The 15,122-nt window shown below is 42.6% G+C and overlaps 1 protein-coding gene and 1 long non-coding RNA gene across 10 annotated transcripts in view; one reads left to right on the top strand and one right to left on the bottom strand.

Moving 5' to 3' along the window:
• Nucleotides 1-15,122, bottom strand: part of SEC16A (SEC16 homolog A, endoplasmic reticulum export factor) — a 152,625-nt gene that overhangs the window by 19,936 nt on the left and 117,567 nt on the right. For all 8 annotated transcript variants that reach the window (XM_033960144.1, XM_033960147.1, XM_033960143.1 and 5 more), the window contains exons 25-26: nt 12,584-12,640; nt 3-114 (exon numbers count right to left, since the gene is read on the bottom strand). In XM_033960144.1, coding sequence (XP_033816035.1) covers nt 3-114; nt 12,584-12,640 — 169 coding nt within the window. The remainder of the gene's footprint in view (nt 1-2; nt 115-12,583; nt 12,641-15,122) is intronic.
• The window catches only part of LOC117367533, a 61,026-nt gene that overhangs the window by 25,801 nt on the left and 20,103 nt on the right, over nt 1-15,122 (top strand). Inside the window, exon 4 of one of the 2 annotated variants that reach the window (XR_004540785.1) lies at nt 170-1,051. The exons of the other annotated variant lie outside the window; for it this stretch is intronic. This is a non-coding gene — a long non-coding RNA (uncharacterized LOC117367533). Of the gene's footprint in view, nt 1-169; nt 1,052-15,122 lie in introns of those variants that run through there. 2 annotated transcript variants of the gene reach the window in all.

The following is a 15,122-nucleotide window of genomic DNA, read 5'->3' as shown; positions in this document are numbered from 1 at the left end:
ACCTGCCCTTATTGAGAACATATTGACAGAGGAATTGGGAGGAGCTCCAGGTACAACAGGTGTAGTCTGAGGACCTTTTAGCATGCCAGGAGGTGGAGGCGGTAGTGGCTTGTTCTAGAAACAGAAATGAGAAATTAGGTCCTTAACCTGCTAATTTTCTTTCTTTTAGTCCCTCCAGACCGGCACAGAAACGGATGGGTTTATGCTCCTCCGCCAGCAGGTGGAGACTGAGACACTAACTTTTGGATTCAGTACAAGTGGGTTGTGCAGTCCCTATTAGAATCAGTCTTGACAAATAGCCAAGCAGAAAACAAATAGGATGAAGTAATAACATACCAACTGCACACTCACATGGAGAAAAAAACACTGTTGGATACTGATTAGAATAAGAACCTTTCAGAAACATTCCACAGTTCGCCAGCTAAACCAGCTGAACCAAATGCCACTACTTTTCTAAACTCCCCCAACAAACAAACAACTCCTGCAGAAAAAAAAACATACTCTTCACGAAAAAACACCAAACCAAACGACAGGGCGGGATCTGTGCCGGTCTGGAGGGACTAAAAGAAAGAAAATTAGCAGGTAAGGACCTAATTTCTCCTTTAGCGTCCCTCCAGACCGGCACAGAAAATGAATGGGACATACCAAAGCAGTACCCATCATGAGTGGGACCCCAGAAGGGCTGCCACAAGAACATGCTCACCGAACACTGCATCCCAACGCACCTGAATGTCCACACTGTAGTGGTGAACAAAGAAATGGAGAGAAGGACAAACTGCAGCTTTACTGATATCCACCAGAGATACAAGAGAAGATTTAGTCCAAGAAGCTGCCTGACCCCGAGTGGAATGAGCTTTGAGAAATTCCGGAACAGGCTTCTTTAGGAGAAGGTACCTTGAAGCGGTAGCCTCAGAAGCACTGTCCCCTTTACGAGGACCTGCTAAGAGGACAAAAAGACGATCCGACTAATGTACGCTCCATCTTATATATATGGCAAACTGAGTTCCACCAAAAATTATAGTTTAATCTGTCACAATTTTTCCAGTTATGTGTAATTTGTTGAACTGCTACTCCAGTCATTATAAATAAAAGTTTATTGTTATTTGACGAAATTTGACTCCGAGCTCTCATTGCAGTACCAAACAAAACCGTATCATATGTCAAGGCTACTGGATTTTCTAACATCCTATTAATTTGAGGCCAAATTGATTTCCAAAATATTAATATGAATGGACAATAAAATAATAGATGATCTAATGTCCCTGCTTCTAGATGAGAGCTATCAATTCTATGTAAACGTGTAGGGGTCCATAAAGCTCTATGTAAAATGAAAAAGGATATATAGATAAGTTCAAGAGGATTTGGGGACCATTAACAGATTTTTGTAATGACTGATTTCATTTTTCCCATATTAAGATAATGGTTAAAGGAGGGAGGGTGGGAGGGGGTAAGGTTTTTATTCTCTTTGTCATAAATTATAAATAATTTATCATAATAGATGTTATTCTTATGTGACAATAACAAAATAAAGGGAGGGAAGAGGATTCATAATTAAATAATAATTGATAAAATCATTATAGTTTATATGATATATAAAATCATAAGGATAATATAAGATATGTTTTATATAAAGTACATTAGAAATATCAAGTGTATTGTTAAAATAATTGTATGAAAATTTATTACACTTGTTATATGAAAAAATCAATAAAAAACTTAAAACATAAAAAAGACGATCCGACTTACAGAACTCCTGGGTCCACTGAACATAAGAGCGAAGGACCTTATTGACATCCAAATTGCACAACTGCCTTTGCTTCAACAAGCCCTTCTGACTACCCAAGACTGGGAGGACCATGGACTGGTTGACATGAAACAGATATACCACCTTCAGAAGAAAGAAAGGAACCGACCGCAGAACGACCCGCTCCTTAGAGAACTCCAGGAAAGATGGCCTACAAGAGAAGGTTCTGAAATGCATCTCATGGAAGTAATGGCCACCAAGAAGACCGCCTTAAGAGTATGGTCCTTCAATGTGCAGGAGTCAAGAGGCTCAAAAGGCAGATGAATGAGCACGGAGAGAACCAGATTGAGATCCCAGGTGGAAACAGATGAACAAACTGGTGGCCAGAGCAATTTCGCAGCTCTCAGGAATTGAATCATATCTGGCGAACAGGCCAAACACAGACCATACAAGAGACTTCGGAAGGAAGAGAAAGCGGCAATCTGCGCCCTATGGGAGAACCAAGTGAGATGGACCCTGACCTGTCTAAGTTGCTGGAGGCAAAGGTGGCATACAAAATAGAAAACATACAAAATGGCACAGACTGAAACCCAAGTCTATAAAAAATGGCTGGTGTATTTCCCAGTAAACTACCTACCTGTATTTTTTGCTCCATAAGATGCACTTTTCCCCCCCAAAAGTGGGTGGAAATGTCTGTGCATCTTATGGAGTGAATATTGTATCACAGATCGTGATGTGCAGTGTTCTCCCTAGCGTCTTTTAGCCGGGCGCTACGCCCAGCTAATTTAGGTGTGTGCCTGGCTGTCAGGGAAACTTATACCTTTTTTCCCTTTTTAAATTCTGGTGGTCCAGTGGTGTATTAGCAGGCGCGAGCTTTCCACACTCCTGCCCTGCGTTGAGCCCTTCCCTTGCTGGATGGCTGCCTCAGATCTCACGAGAACTGACGGCAGACATTCAGGGAGTGGTGCGGACCCAGGCTGAAGCATGAAAAGCTCGCTCCTGCCTTGTGCGCCGCTGGCTGCAAGATCTGAGGCAGCTGTCCAGCGAGGGAGGGGCTCAGTGCAGGGCAGGAATGCGGAAAGCTCGCTCCTGCTGATACATGGCTGGACCACCAGGATTGAAAAAAGGTTTGGGGGGGGGTGTATAAAATTGTTAGTCGGCTGGGACAGATCCCTCCTGTCCCCGTCTACCACTAGACCACCAGAGAGGGGACAGGGTACAGAAAACTAGAAGCGTGCTTGAACCTTAAAGTCTCTCCTCATTTGTTAATGACAGTGATGATGGTTCTTAATACTACTGTTGACTTTCCATGGTTGAAATATTATTCCGCTATATTTTATTAAATATTTTGGTACACCATTTGGTTCGGAATATTTTTTTCTTGTTTTTCTCCTCGTCTTATGGTCAGGTGCATCTTATAGTGCAAAAAAATATGGTACGTTTACATGGAAACAAACTTTCAGGCCAAGCAGAATGGAAAAAGCTGACTCCAGTTTATAAGAAAGATAAGAACAGAAAAAATAACATCTTATATGGACAAGGAGGCAAGGGGGTTAGGAATAAGATGTGTCCAGGGTAAAGTTAGGTATGTATTACAAAAGATTACATTACATTAGTGATTTCTATAACACTATTACCTTGCGGTTCAAGGTGGATTACATATGAATTGTCAGGACATTTAGAGGTACATAAGGAGTAGTCTGGACATTTTCTAAGTTGCTAAAGATTGGAGAGTATTGCAGGTGATGCTCGAGATAGATCTAGCTGTGTTAGTTTGGTTTTATGTATTTTTTAAATAGTAGGATTTTTGTTTCTTTTTTGAAGGTTTTGTAGTCTGTGGTCAAGATCAGTAAGTTGGAGAGTTGGTGGTCCAGTTTTGCTGCTCGAGTGGCTAGGAGGTTATCGTACAGTTTTTTTCGTTTGACATTTTTGGTTGGAGGGTGTGTGAATGGTGTGTGGGTTCTCCTGTGTCTGGCTGAGGTGGATTAAATTAGTCAGTTCTTCCATTAGGCTGGGCTGTCTCCGTTTATGGTTTTAAATAGTAGGCAGTAGAATTTGAAGAGTACTCTTGCTTGTATTGGGAGCCAGTGTGAGTCATGGTATGCCTCTGTGATGTGGTAGTATTTCTTCAGCGAGTAGAAAAGTCTTAGGGCTGTGTTTTTTAACTGTTTGTAGTTGTTTTATCATGGTTGCTGGGCAAAAGAGATATAGTATGTTGCCGTAGTTTATTAGACCTAGGACTGGGGATTGTACCACAAGTTGGAACTGTTTTCTGTCGAAGAATTTTTGAACTTGCCTTAGGTTTCTCATGACAGCAAATGATTTTTTTTTATTGTTTTGTTGATTTGTGGCTATATGGTACATCCTCTGTTTATCAGCACTCCCAGGAGTTTTAAAGTGAGTTCAATGGGGTATGAGATTGAATTTATTATAGGTTTGTTATGGTTGGGGTTTTGCTATTTTCGAGGAGGATGAAGTTTGTTTTGTCGGGATTTAGTTTTAGTTTGTGTGCTTTCATCCATGTTGCTACTGTTTCAAGTGTTTTGTGTATTGTGTCTGCCATGGAGGGTGCTGGTTAGTCGAAAGGAAGGAGAATGGTGATGTTGTCTTTATAGCTGTAGGAGGTTAGGCCTAGTTTATCTAGGCAGGAGCTGAGGGAAGCAATGTATAGGTTGAAGAGTGTAGGAGATAATGGTGATCCTTGGGGTATGCCACAGGGATTGGACCATTGTTGATTATTCTCTGTTGGTCTTAACTATGTATGTTCTGGATTGTAGAAATCCTTTAAACCATGAAAATACCTTGCCAGTGATTCCTATTGAGTCTAGTATTTGTAGAAGGATATCATGATCTACCAGGTCAAAAGCTGTGAAGAGATCTAGTTGAATAATCAGCATTTTTTTGCCTGTGCTGAGGTGTTGTCTAGCAGTGTCCATGAGTGATCCTAGTTAGGTTTCAGTGCTGTAGTTGGTTCTGAAGCCAGATTGTGTGGGGTGAAGTATGTTGTGGTTTTGTAGGTATAAGGTTAGGACTTTAGCTACGAGGTGAGCATGGGCATTTTTCCATTAGCTTGACATAAAGTGGTATTGAGGCTATGGGTCTGTAGTTGAAGGGTTGATCTGTTGGCCCTTTGGGTTTAGGATCAAAGTGATGATGATTTCGCTGAGGTCTTGTGGGAAAAGGCCATCTATGAGTATAGTTTGTATCCATTGCAGAAGGAGGGTGCAAAATAGAGTATTGGAAGTTTTCAATAGGTATGGGGGGCAATGGTTGAGGTCACAGGCTGCATGGCTGTATTTATTATAGAGTTTGTTTAGGTCCGACCATTGTAAAGGTGAGAAGTGGGACCAGGTTCTGTCTGCTGCAACCGATTCTTTCTCTGGGGGGGGGTGTTGTGATCTCTTCTAGGTGCGTAGGTGTTTCACTGAAGGTGGACCTGATAGTTGCGATTTTGTTTTTGAAGAATGTCGCTAAGAGGGTGGCTGAGGTCGGGGGGGGGGGGGGGGGAGGTCAGGTAGAGTTTGGTCAGGTAAGATTTGGTGTTTGAGTTCTTTTAGAAGTTGGAAAAGCTTTTTTGTGTCTTGGGATTCATCTGCTATTTCCTTTGTATAGTATGTACAAAGCAAATAAGAGAAGAATCCAGATGATCCTCTACTGACATCAGTAAAAGTATTAAAAAAATGTGCCTAGTTTGGGATTCAGGTTAGAGATGATTTTTACACAGAAAGATTTGCTAGTCTCTGTTGTAAATCTCTCCTGTGTGCTGTCTGATTATATGCTGAGATCTTCTTTATTATTTTATGCTGTTCACTTGCTAAGAGTATTATACTGCAAAAATAAAATATCAGCATTATTCTAAAGCACACGGCACGGTCATTCTCTCTTAGACAAGAGGTCATTGAAGGAACCTTAGCAGCAAGCAAGGCTGCATTCAAGGCCATCATGCAGAAACTCCAAGATGTGAGGCAAAGCAGCACGAAAGGGAACCATGTCACATGCGGAATACCGCTCCTCAAAAAGATGCCAAACCCTCACATAAGCCTGAGAGGTGGAAAGTCTCCAATATCCTAAGAGAATTGAGATCACCTTATCCGAATATCTCTTCTTCCTTATGCAAGCCCTTTCAAATGCCAAGCCGTAAGACAAAAGGGACCTGGATCGAACATTGGGATAAGTCAGAAGATCAGGAGAAGATCTGACACTAGCAGATGAACCAGATCCACAAACCACAGGTGCCTGGGCCAGTCTGGAGATACTAAAATCACATGGCCTGAGTGTCAGACAATCCGAAGAACTCTGCCCACCAGAGGCTATGGTGGAAAGACATACAGCAGGCCAGTCATCAGCCAAGCCTGCACCAAAGCATCCAGTCCCTCGGCCTGGCAATCCCTGCACCAACTAAAGAACCTTGGCACTTTGGCGTTGACACTCATGGCCATGAGATCCATAATCGGCCAACCCCAGGAACTAATAATCAACTCAAAGGCTTCCAGCCTAAGACACCACCTTGCTGAGATCCAGGACATGATGACTGAGAAAATCTGCTTGGACATTATCTATGCCAGCAATATGGGAAACAGATGTCCCGAAGATGAGCCTCCACCCATTCCATGAGCAGAGAGGTCTCCAGTGCCATCAGATGACTCTTGGTGCCCTCCTGATGACTGACATAGGCCACTGCCATGGTATTATTTGAGAGCATTCAAACTGACTTGCCCTCCAGCAAGAACTGGAATTCTACCAATGCTAGCCAAATGGTTCTGGTCTCCAGAACATTCATCAACCAGGATGCCTTCACCGGTGACCATCAGCCCTGAACCAAGCGGCCAAGACATTGAGCCCCCCAACTGAGGAGACTGGTGTCCATGAGAAGCACTGTCCATTGGGGCTGATCGAGACTCACTCCCTTAACCAGATTGGAAATCTGGAGCCACCAGCGCAGGCTGCAACGAACTAAGCCCCAAAGTGGGACAGGAGAGTCCAGATTGTGAATCTGTGGCGACCACTGCCGAAGAAGTGCACACTGAAGAAGATGCAACCGAGGCACCTTAGAGTCACTCAAGGCCTGAACCACCTTATCTAACTCCTCTCCAAAGAGAGAGGAGCCCCGAAATGGAAATTTACTGAGCTTAGATACGCAGAATTCAAATTATACAAAATACGGCAGTTAAAATTATCTATAAAGACTGAAATGCGACCACATTATACATCTCTTAAAAGATGCCCACTAGCTGCCTGTAGCACACCGGATTACTTTTAAGATATTACTCCTTACACTCAATGTACAATCAGATCATTTGCCAGCATTCATTGATAAAGATTCTGGACTCCATATACTACAGCAAGTGCTCAGATCCACCCAACGATATCTTCTTTCTATTCCCTCCTTGCGCCAAATTGTATTCGACACCACCCTTAAAACTATCTTTTCTGTGGTAGCACCTACATTGTGGAACTCTTTTCCCATTAACCTAACAGGACCATTGTGTCTCAAAGTTTAAATCAGGTCTCAAAACTTTCCTCTTCAATGATGCTTTCGATACCTAGTTCTCAACATTTACCCCTGATTTCAATTCTTTAGACTTTTTTTCTTCTCTTCTTCTTTTCCATTCATCTACTATTCTTCCTTTTCTCACCCTTTGGGTTTGTCCCTTCCCCATCTTCTCTCTCTCTTTTTTTTTTTTAATATGATGTATCCTCTTATTGGTTTTCCCTTTTGTGTCCAGTTTGTCCAGTAATGAGTTTTAATAATTCTTGTAAGTTTTCCCTAATTTTTAATCTTTGTAAAAATTTGGATGGAAACCGCTTAGGCTTTAATAAGCGGTATATCAAAACTTAATAAACTTGAGCTTAGCCTTAGATGCTGCATTCGACCAACCCCGAGAACCATGGACTTGACCGAGGCACGCAACAGATCATACATGGAATCAGAGAAAAAAGAAGCTCCCAGCTCAATCTTAGCAACTTCCTGATCCACTAAAGACCAGTCAGCCGACTCACGGTCAAGAACTCTCTGAGACCACCAGAAACAAGCCTGGGCTACCAGACTGCAACAAATCGCCGCCTGGTCAGCCATGTCAAAACATTGTTTAAGTAGAGTCTCCATTTTATGGTCCTGAGGGTTTCTCAGGGCTGAACCACCTTCCACCGGCACAGTATGTCTGCTTGCGATAGCTGAGACCACCACATCGACCACAGGAGACTTAAAAGTATCTCTAACCCCATCAGGAATGGGGTAGAGTCTGACATGGACTGCAGCAAGCAAAAAAGCATGGCCGGAACTTTCCGCTGAGCATGCACTACATCCCGAATGCATAGGGAAAGAATGGGATGTGGACTGGATTCCTCTAAGAATAGGGTCCACAGCATGAGGGGGGTCCTTGGCTTCCTCTTCAAAGTGTAAAACTGAAGACACCTGAAGAATGAGCTTCTTGCAACTCTTCCCGATGAAATATGTGCACAACTGATGCATCCTCATCAACCGGTGCCTCTGAAAAATTTCCATCCAAAACCTCAGGCCCCTCTAATGGATCTGGAAGGTCCTCTCCAAGATCCAAGTCTTCATCCGGAGAAAAAGGATCAGCCAGAAAAGAATCCTCATCCCAAGAAACCTGCGGCCACTTGGACGATGGCTGAGGAAGCTGGACAGAGGTAGCTGTAGCAGGAGACTGAATGGGGGTGGCCATGAAAGGGAAAAAAGACCCCATACAACCCGAGACCCACAGTACTGAAGCAGGACCCCCAGCCGCTTGTAAATAAGCCTTGCACACATGCTTAACACAAAATCAGGGCTAAAAAACATAGCAGGAACAGATGACACATTTAATAATAATAATAACTTTATTCTTGTATACCGCCCTGCCATAAAGTTCTGGGCAGTTCACATCAAAGAAGGCTGTGCAATCAGTGAACATCAGGGAAGTACAGCATTATAATCAAGTTACAAATTTGTCAAATAAGTAAGTTTTCAACAACTTTCTAAAGGAATAGTAAGACTGTGCTTGAGGAATAAAAGTACTCAACCAGGAATTCATTTTTCTTGCCTGAAATGCAAATGTCTTTTCTAAAAATCTCTTGTATCAACAAACTTTTGGAGTTGGATACATAAATATGCAAGTTTTTTGAGTATTCTTATTAGACTTGTGCAGTTTAAATTGGGAGGACAGGTACGCTGGAGCCAAACCAATTAAACGCTTTAAAGTAAATACAGCCAAATTTAAACAGAATTCTTGCCTTAAATGGCAACCAGTGATAGAAAGGGCTCACATGATTATATTCAAACTGAAAATCAAGCGAACCGCTGAGTTTTGTATTATTCACAATCTATTAGAGATTTTTTTGTGAGACAGGAGAAAGGTCGCCTGAGGCCGTGGGCAAAATGGATGCGCTTCCCGCCAAAACCGAGGGAAGGGCCGTCAGTCACCTGAAATAATACGAGGCACCGAAGCCAAACTTGACCCTGTCACTACAAATAAATTGCCCGCCAATCCAGCTACAGCAGTAAGAGAATCTCTAGCCTCCCTGGTGATCCGCAACACCAAATCTGCCAGACCACCAGCAGATGAAGAAACCACGGCGTGGGCAACAGGTGAAGCCCAGGCTTCACCACCGCCTCCACCCGACGAGCAGTGCGCACACAAAGGGGAGCCTGGCACACCAACACCCGAAGCCGGGTCACCTTCCAGGCAGCCAGAACATTTTGTGCACCCGCCAGCCACATCCACTGCTCGGCGCCTAAAGAAAACGCACTTGTGCTGCTTTTTTGAAGCACTCATAATGAATGCATCAAAAACCCACATACAGCAACACCATACAAAAACAGCAACCTCAGGACCACTTTATGCTCCTTTTATTTCTTGTATTTTGCTTTTAATTTCCTTTTTTTTTAACTTCTCACAGCTTACAACTGTATCAAGAGAGCAGACCCCACTGGCACTCTAAACTGTTGTCTGTGCTTAATAGGTGGTCAAGTGTACAGTTGAGGCTCCTCTAAATTCAGAAAACCTGGGAGGTGGGGGAAAGTTTCAAGTTTATTAGGATTTTATATACCACCTATCAAGGTTATCTAAGTGGATTTGACAATCAGGTACTCAAGCATTTTCCTTATTGTCCCGGTGAGCTCACAATCTATCTAATGTATCTGGGGCTATGGAGGACCGAGTTACTTGCCCAGGGTCACAAGTAACAGTGCAGGGTTTGAACCCACACCCCAGTGCTGAGGTGTGGCACCCTTGAGGTCAGTAGTACCCCCAATCTCTGTCCAGACAACAAAAGGGACATAAGAACATGAGAATTGCCATCTCCGGATCAGACCCTGGGTCCATCAAATCCGGTGATCCGCACACGCGGAGGCCCCACCAGGTGTATCCTGGCATAGTTTTAGTCCCATATCACTGTATGCTTCTCAAGGGAGATGTGCATCTAATTTACCCTTACCCGTATCACTCTATGCCACTCTTAAGGAGATGTGCATCTAGTTTACCCTTAAATCCTAGAATGGTGGATTCTGCAATTACTTCCTCTGGGAGAGCATTCCAGGTGTCCACCACTTGCTGTGTGAAACAGAACTTCCTGATATTCATCCTGGACCTGTCCCCCCTCAGCTTCAGTCTATGTCCTCTTGTCCATGTCACATTGGACATTGTAAATAACTGCTTTCCCTGCTCTATTTTGTCAAATCCTTTCAATATTTTGAAAGTCTCGATCAGATCCCCTCGCAGTCTCCTCTTCTCAAGGGAGAACATCCCCTTCTCCTAAATCGTTCCTCATAGTCCAGGTTCTCCATACCTTTCACTAGCTTCGTTGCTCGTCTCTGCACCCTCTCTAGCAGTTTTATATCCTTCTTTAGGTATGGAGACCAATGCTGGACGCAGTATTCCAGGTGCGGTCTGACCATGACTCTGTAGAGTGGTATTATAACTTTCTCTGATCTACTTGTAATTCCCTTCTTTATCATGCCTAGCATTCTATTTGCTTTCTTCGCCGCCGCCGCCCATTGCACCGACAGTTTCAGCGTCCTATCTATCAGTACATCCAGGTCCTTTTCCTGTTCGGTCTTTCCCAGAGTTACACCTGACATACTATACTTGTGATCTTTATTTTTTCTGCCTAAATGCATCACTTTGCATTTTTCCACATTAAAATTCATCTGCCATTTATCTGCCCACTTCTCCAATTGATTCAAGTCGCTCTGGAGTCCTTCTGCAATCAGATTGCCCGGCATAGCTTTGTGTCGTCTGCAAACTTGATGATTTCACTGGATGTTCCTTCTTCCGGGTCATTCAGAACAAATACTAGGAAGTTCTTCTTCACTCAAAGGGTGGTGGACACCTGGAATGCACTTCCAGAGGAGGTAGTAAAGCAGAGTACGATTTTGGGTTTCAAAATGGGACTGGACAAATTCTTGAAGGAAAAGGGGATTGAAGGGTATAATTAGAGGGGTACTATACAGTACAAATGTTTTAGAGTAATAGATCACTTACAGGTCATTGACCTGGGGGGCCGCCGTGGGAGCGGACTGCTGGGCATGATGGACCTATAGTCTGACTCAGCAGAGGCGATTCTTATGTTCTTATGTTATTAAATAAGATGGGTCCAAGTACTGAGCCCTGGAGTACACCGCTAGTCACTTTTTCTCATTCTGAGAACTTCCCATTTATGCCCACTCTCTGCTTTCTGTTCTCTAGCCATTTGCCTATCCATCTTAGTATATCTCCCTCTATTCCATGGCCTTGTAATTTCCTGAGAAGTCTTACATGTGGAACCTTGTTGAACGCTTTCTGAAAGACCAAGTAAACAATATCCACCGGTTTTCCACTTCAATTTGTTCACTGTCTAAAAAAATTGAAGTAGGTTCGTCAAACATGATTTCCCTTTCCTGAACCCATGTTGACTGGCTCTCATCAGGTTGTGTGTGTCTAGGTGCCGGACTATGCTATCTTTGATCAGCGCCTCAACCATCTTTCCAAGGACAGATGTGAAACTCACAGGTCTGCAGTTGCCTGGCACTCTTGTCAATCCTTTTTTAAATATCAGCGTGACATTCGCTATCTTCCAGTCGTCTGGTACCTGTCCTGTTTTGATTGACAGGTTGGCAAGTTTTTGCAATAGTTCTCCGATTTCAAATTTCAGTTCTTTTAGGACTCTCAGATGAATTCTGTCCGGTCCAGGAGATTTATCACTTTTAAGTTTGTCGATCTGGTGGTAAATCTGGGATAAGAAAGATTCACCAAACCAAATCTCAGCACAGCCTGCAGAAGCTTACCACTCCACCTACTGGAGACTGAGAAAAGACCGATTGTAATAGGGACTGTACAGCCCACTTGTACTGAAGCCAAAAGTTAGTCTCACAGTCTCCACCTTCTGACAGAGAAGTGTAAATCCATCCAATTCTGTGCCGGTCTGGAGGGATGCTAAAGTAGTATGTGTTAACATTTTATTCCACAACCCTGAATGGACACGTATCCCATATTTTCATAAGGTGTCAGAAAACACAAATAACTTATGTTTCTAAGGTGCTTGAAAAATATAACCACTAACCGAGCTTGTGAGTGCTTAAAAATGAAAGAAAATTTAACATATCAAATAAGATATTTGAAGAAAGGACTTACAAAGCCTTGTAAGGTCACATACACTACTAACACTCATCTATAATTTTTTATGGCATTTTTAATCATATCAACAAGCAATCTGCAAAATATCCCCCTATCCTCCAACCAATACACAACACAAAACAATTTTACCCAAAACTGTTTTAATAATGCTCTCTTTATTTAACATATCCTATGCAAATTCTGCTATTCAGCAAATCTGACACTATAAATCGAAGGACTTTCTCACCTCTTCCTCTGGTTCATCTAAGTTAATCCAACGCTGTTTCTTTTCATCCCAAACAATCTAGAAAGAAATCATACTTCAAGTAAAACTGCTTATACAACTGTCTTGAACTACATATCATGCATCTACCTTCTGCTATCAGCTTCTAATTCAGGTCTGTATACCACCTAACATCCAATTTCACTTCAAAATGCTTAAGTAAGCATGCCAGCTCTAGCAGTTTCTTCTAGTTTAAAAGGCATATTAGTCTTGAACCAGTGGGTTATTCACCTCTAGTTGCAAGTTGTGTAGAAGGATCATCTATACTTTCTCTCTCTTTTAGCTCTGCCTGCTGCATCACAAGGTTGTGCTGTAGCTCCTCAGTTTCTCCTTCTACATGCAAGTTGGAAGGTATCTGTCTGATCTGATTTATTATTTTCAGGTCTTTATCTGGATTTTGAAGCTTCTCGGTGCTCCAGCGGTTCCTAGTGTGACTAAGGTGGCTCTACCTGGGAGAAGATACAAAAGTCTGTAGCTGGAAGGGCAACCCTTTTACAGAGCACCTACCTGGCGAGCCTGCTTTAATAATTTTGGTGGCTTGGGGCCCAAGACTTGCTCCTGGTTGTTACCAGAGCTTGAGTGCAGGTTGTGTGGAACCATGTTGGTCCTGAGGACTTTATCGGGTGCTGGCTGCATTTCCTTCCCCATTGAAGATGCGTGTAGAGCTGTGGGGTCTGAGTTCTCAGGCTTTCTTCTCTCAGGGTCTGACTGGAAGCCCAAAGACTCAAGCATCTGGATTGTTTACATGCTTGTCTGAGGCAGGATTCTTCTCTATATCCCAGTTGCTATTTCAGCTGATGCAGGCACAACACCTGTATAACTGTGAGTACAGAACAGTACTGAAGTCTATCGGAAAATTTGTAGAGGGGGTTTTTAAATTTTAGTTTTGGTGGCTTGATATAGTGTCCCCCACCTCCAAAAACCCCTTCCCTGAATTTTTATTCAGCTCTCCTGGGCCTTTTTTTTTGCGCCAAAGCGCTGCCACTGTAGCCATCTTGGATTTATCGATTTAATTTTAAAAGTTTCTATCTGCCTCAAAAACACCTTGATTTGGATTAAAATCGATACAGATTGCCGCCTCGGGCTGTTTTACCCCGATTAATACCAGATTTGGTAAAATCAATAAAGATTGCCTCCTCAGGCTATTTTACCCCGATTAATGCCAGATTTGCTAAAATCGATACAGATTGCCTCCTTGGGCTGTTTTACCCCAATTAATGCCAGATTTGCACTGGATGAGGAGCATCTCTGTTCCTTGAGCTGTGGGATATGTGAGGAGTGCTGGGCTTAGCCCCCGCTGGTCTCTCTAGGGCAGGGTTGCCAAATCTGGCCCAAAGTGTAATTATATTTGGCCCGCGAAAAAATATCAAATGTCTACTAGATATAGCCTGCCAGGTACGTCAATGTAGGACAGCTATACTATCTTCACGATGTGTGTCAGTTGTTTTTAGACCTTTCATATTTATTTATTATTTTTAATTAGCTTTAGCATTTTTTTTTTCATGTCACTTTTTGCTTATGATTACAGTTGTGACTATGGCACTTGTCATGTGACCCCCCCTCCCCCAATTTTTAAATTGATAGCTTTTTTGAGCCGGTTTTACTTTCGGTTTGCTCAGCTCAGAGCGCTACAGATTGTCTCTACTAGGTAAGAGCCACCATGGCTTTATTTCATTCTTCCTTTTTATTTTTAACATGCACATAGTTATTTTAAGTGATCTTAAGTTCCCACAAAATATTAGCTTATGCTTTTTATGTTTTCTATAGTTTATTGCCACATTGTGACATTTGTTAGTGCAGGACAGCTATATTTTTTTCGCTCAGCAGTAGAGACTTTTTATTTATGCATTTTTAAACCTTTCCACATGCAAGGTTTTGTTATTATTTATTTTTCACTATTTATATATATATTTTTGTTGGGTTTTAAGTTTGTGCCCGCGATGCTTCTTTGGCCACTTTTATGTTTACACTCTTTTAGTTTCTTTTGCTGAACCTTGTCCTTAAACATAGTTACGACCATGGCACTTGTTTTGGTTGGCCCGTGATTTTGTCCAAGTTTTTAATTTTGGCCCACTGTGTATTTGAATTTGACACCCTGCTCTAGGGCAATGCAGTCGCAGATGGCTCATTCTGGAGGTCAAAAAAATCCCTTAGAGCCCCCAAATAGTGACTTGGCATCTTCGTAGCAATGCAGATGCGCTGACATCTTTGGGCCCAGGAGGAGACAAGAAGAGTCCCTGTAGATGTCCTTGGGGCATCCTGTTCTGGGCTTTACCCCTGATTTTGTTCATATTATGTTTGAAGCCTATGGCTTATCTGGGTATAGTTGCACCCTCTGGGGTCATGCCAGCTATTGTGCATGGGGGTTTGCCCTCATACAGCTCAGTGCCACCTTAGAAGGTTCACTTGCTCGAACTGGAAGTACAGTTGAAGAAAGACTGAGTTGACGGGATTGTGTTCAATGCTTTTATTCCCTCAAAATGAATCTTTAGTTTTTGGAAGA

This window comes from Geotrypetes seraphini, chromosome 10, assembly GCF_902459505.1.
Source record: "Geotrypetes seraphini chromosome 10, aGeoSer1.1, whole genome shotgun sequence".
In the NCBI taxonomy this organism is placed as follows: domain Eukaryota; kingdom Metazoa; phylum Chordata; class Amphibia; order Gymnophiona; family Dermophiidae; genus Geotrypetes; species Geotrypetes seraphini.
Note: the sequence above shows the minus strand (reverse complement) of the source record. Positions and strands in the feature narration are given on the sequence as shown.